The 3674-nt window shown below is 46.6% G+C and overlaps 1 protein-coding gene across 2 annotated transcripts in view; it reads left to right on the plus strand.

The window, feature by feature from the left end:
- The window catches only part of GNAL (G protein subunit alpha L), a 189089-nt gene extending 186171 nt beyond the window's left edge, over nucleotides 1-2918 (plus strand). For both annotated transcript variants that reach the window (XM_032293402.1, XM_032293403.1), the window contains exon 12: nucleotides 1191-2918. In XM_032293402.1, the coding sequence (XP_032149293.1) occupies nucleotides 1191-1337 (147 nt within the window). In that variant the 3' untranslated portion in view covers nucleotides 1338-2918. The remainder of the gene's footprint in view (nucleotides 1-1190) is intronic.
- The last annotated feature ends 756 nt before the right edge of the window (nucleotides 2919-3674 follow it).

The following is a 3674-nucleotide window of genomic DNA, read 5'->3' on the forward strand; positions in this document are numbered from 1 at the left end:
CAGTGCCGCCTTCTCCCTGTGTCTCACGGGGTCTTCCCTCTGCACCTGGCTGCATCCTCCTGCTTTCCTAGTCTCATAAGGACACCAGTCATATTGCATTAGGGCCCACCCTAAAGACCTCATTTTACCTTAATTGCCTCTTTAAAGGCCTTATCTCCAAATATAGTTACATCAGAGGTGCAGGGAGTCGGGGATTCCATGTAACTTTAGGGAACACAGATTGGCCCATAACAGCCTCTCCCCACACCCACTGCACTTAGCTTCACAATGCACATGAGCACATCACTAAGGTATCCCCACAAACCATGACTCACAATGTCTAATGCTGTTTCCCAGGTACTTGACAACAGAGCACTTGTCTCCCAAAAGGCTACGAACGTTCCCCTGTTAACCAGGGGACACCCTGCTTAGCAGATGTTAAACTGCCCCTGTGTGGAAGCGGCCATGGGGTTTCTTCACCCTGTAATACAGAACCACTGGGCACATGTGGACATGGAATTAAAACTAGCTGGCCAGGCATGGTGGCTCACGCCTGTAATCTCAGCACTTTGGGAGGTCAAGGCAGGTGGATCACAAGGTCAGGAGTTCGAGACCAGCCTGACCAACATGGTGAAACCCCATCTCTACTAAAAATACAAAAATTAGCTGGGCATGGTGACAGGCACCTGTAATCCCAGCTACTCAGGAGTCTGAGGCAGGAGAACCACTTGAACCCAGGAGGCAGAGGTTGCAGTGAGCCGAGATCACCCCACTGCACTCCAGCCTGGGGGACAGAGCGAGACTCTGTCTCAAGAAAGAAAAACAAAAGCTAGCTAATTAGAAATCAGCCCCTCGGTGGTATCAGCTAGATAGTGGCTATCATATTGGCAGAGCAGATAGAGGACACCATTCCCATTGTCGCAGAAAGCTCTGTGCAGACCTTCCTTTCTGGAAGCCCCTCCCTTGACTTGCCTGCCTTGGACTTTCTCTGACCTGTCCATGCTGCCTCGGCCCCGTGGTGCAGCGATAAGGGTAAGGTTCTCTGGGTCCCCAGTCGATTGTTGCATTGACTGCTCCTGCGTCTAAGTGCTTCCACGCAAAACGAGCAGGCTAAGCAGCCTCCAGCACCCGCTCAGGGTGGCTTGCAGTAGTACTCCCTCAAGGTGCGCGCTGGGGCCGCGCAGGCCTAGCGCACGCGCTCTCTCTTGCAGAGGATCAGCACGGCCACCGGCGACGGCAAGCATTACTGCTACCCACACTTCACCTGCGCCGTGGACACAGAGAACATCCGCAGGGTGTTCAACGACTGTCGCGACATCATCCAGCGGATGCACCTCAAGCAGTACGAGCTCTTGTGAGGGCGCTGCCGCCACCCCGCCACGGAGCGGCGCCCGGGACTGCCTGTCTGCCGGCCCACGCCATGGTAGGAGGCAGAGTCTCTAGTTCCATCTCGCTGCCGTCTGTCCTGTTCTGTGTCGACCACCAAGCCTCTGGCTACCTCTGTCCCCTCAGGTTTGGTTGTGTAGCTTCTGTTGTCATTGAATACAACCTTCCGCAGCATCCCACCCCGAAACCACTGACTCTCACTTGCTGACACTGCAGCAGAATCTCTCCGGGTGGGGGCCCCTTTATTCATTCTCATTTATTGATTCATTGAGGAGAATCTGGTAGATGGGGAGAAAACGCGTTTGGGTTTTTTCATGTTATCAAGCGTTACTGCAAGAGGTATGTCCAGTGCCCCCAGTGCCCCCTCTGAGTTTCCCTTTATGAAGCTGCAGGCTGACAAGCAATGGTCCCTTCCCATCAGCCTTGGCCCAAGACTTAGAGTCGACCCCAAGCAACAGAGTGACCAGAAACCCTTTTACAGTCACATTTGGAGTTGCTGCTGGCCTCAGGCATTTGAATTACAGCTACTTTGAGCCTCTTACCTTTAGGCAGAAAACCTACCACATTCACTACTGCAAAAGTGTCCTGTCTAAAAATGATTCTCTAAACTTTCACTATATTTAGGCATAATCTTCTTAGATTCTCTTTGTTGTTGTCCTATTGCTGGTTTGTTATACTGTACAGACCACAAAATGTAACATTCTTTTGTATAACTACTAAAGAAAAATCCTTGTAGATCTTTGTGCCTTTACCATGGCTATCTATACCTGTACATGAAATGTGTTTGTATTGTGCTGAATAGCTTAATGTCAACATTACCTGCTGCTTACTCTGAAAAAAGGAATGAATGGTAGCTGTAGAATTTAGGATATTTTATCGGTTGGCACTTTATAAAATACTCCTTGATTTAAAAAATTGTAAGTTATACACATTCATCATCCACATTCTACCAACAATGTCGTACCAACATCACAAGCTGTTGCAACCACCTGCTCCTACTTCTCTGAGCTGTAAAAACCTGAACTCAATTCACTGGTACAAATTGCAATCTAATCTTTTCAGAGAACCAGGGATTTTCTTTTTCTCTCTCTCTAGACAGTATGTTTCCTAATTACTCTGCTAATGAAAGACTTCTTCAACTTCCCTAAGTGGGAACAGGGCAATGATTCCCTTAGTCAAAACTCTGGACACAGGCTACATCAGACAAGTAAACAAATGGCAAGAGAAAAACAAAACATGATGTGTCGACGTTTGTGTCTGGCCTAAGAGAGTAAGGATGACAGCTTCACTTGCCTTTTGAAGAAGAAACATTGCAAAACCTTAATTTGAAGTATAATGTCAAAAGATATGGCTCTTTCTCACCCTTGCAAGATTACAAATACAGCCTCAAACATTATGCACACAAACAATATCTAGAAAGTAGGAACTGTTGTAGTGATGACGTTTCACATACTATCTGTAGCCACAGTGTTGAGGGTAGTTTTTGTAGGTCTAAAATAATCTGTAAAGATGCCCAAAGTTAAATTTTCAACAAAACAAATCTAGAGAAGTGACAGCCTACATTAATTACTTGCCTCTCAGTCTTTAGTCTTTAATATTTTAAAGTTTACTCTATAAATCAGCATTTTGTAATCCTTTATAAACTCATCCAGATTTAAATGCTTTTTCATGAAGAAAGGATGACAACTTTGTAGACAGTCAGTGCCACACACACATTTTTATCTCATCACCATCTTCCTGCCCCCCCCCATCCACTGTCTCATAAAACCCTCAGCTGAACTAAGATAAATGCAGTGAGCCGGGCGCGGTGGCTCACGCCTGTAATCCCAGCACTTTGGGAGGCCGAGGCGGGTGGATCACGAGGTCAAGAGATGGAGACCATCCTGGTCAACATGGTGAAACCCCGTCTCTACTAAAAATACAAAAAATCAGCTGGGCATGGTGGCTCGTGCCTATAATCCCAGTTACTCAGGAGGCTGAGGCAGGAGAATTGCCTGAACCCAGGAGGCGGAGGTTGCGGTGAGCCGAGATCGCGCCATTGCACTCCAGCCTGGGCAACAAGAGCGAAACTCCGTCTCAAAAAAAAAAAAAAAAAGATAAATGCAGTGGAAATCATTTTCAGTTCCCCTTGCACTGTCAAAGTAAAACAAGAAAACTGCAAAGCTACACCCCCAGCAAGAAAAGGAAGTGTGGTGTTGTATGCATCACCACTCAACAATTACCCTGTAACTAAACATCCTGTTTAAGAGTTTAATTCATACAAGAGCCAGATTTTAAGAAAAAAACAAAAAGAATAAATTTTATCTGGC

This window comes from Sapajus apella, unplaced genomic scaffold (genome assembly GCF_009761245.1).
Source record: "Sapajus apella isolate SASKATOON/1434 unplaced genomic scaffold, GSC_monkey_1.0 scaffold29, whole genome shotgun sequence".
NCBI lineage: Eukaryota > Metazoa > Chordata > Mammalia > Primates > Cebidae > Sapajus > Sapajus apella.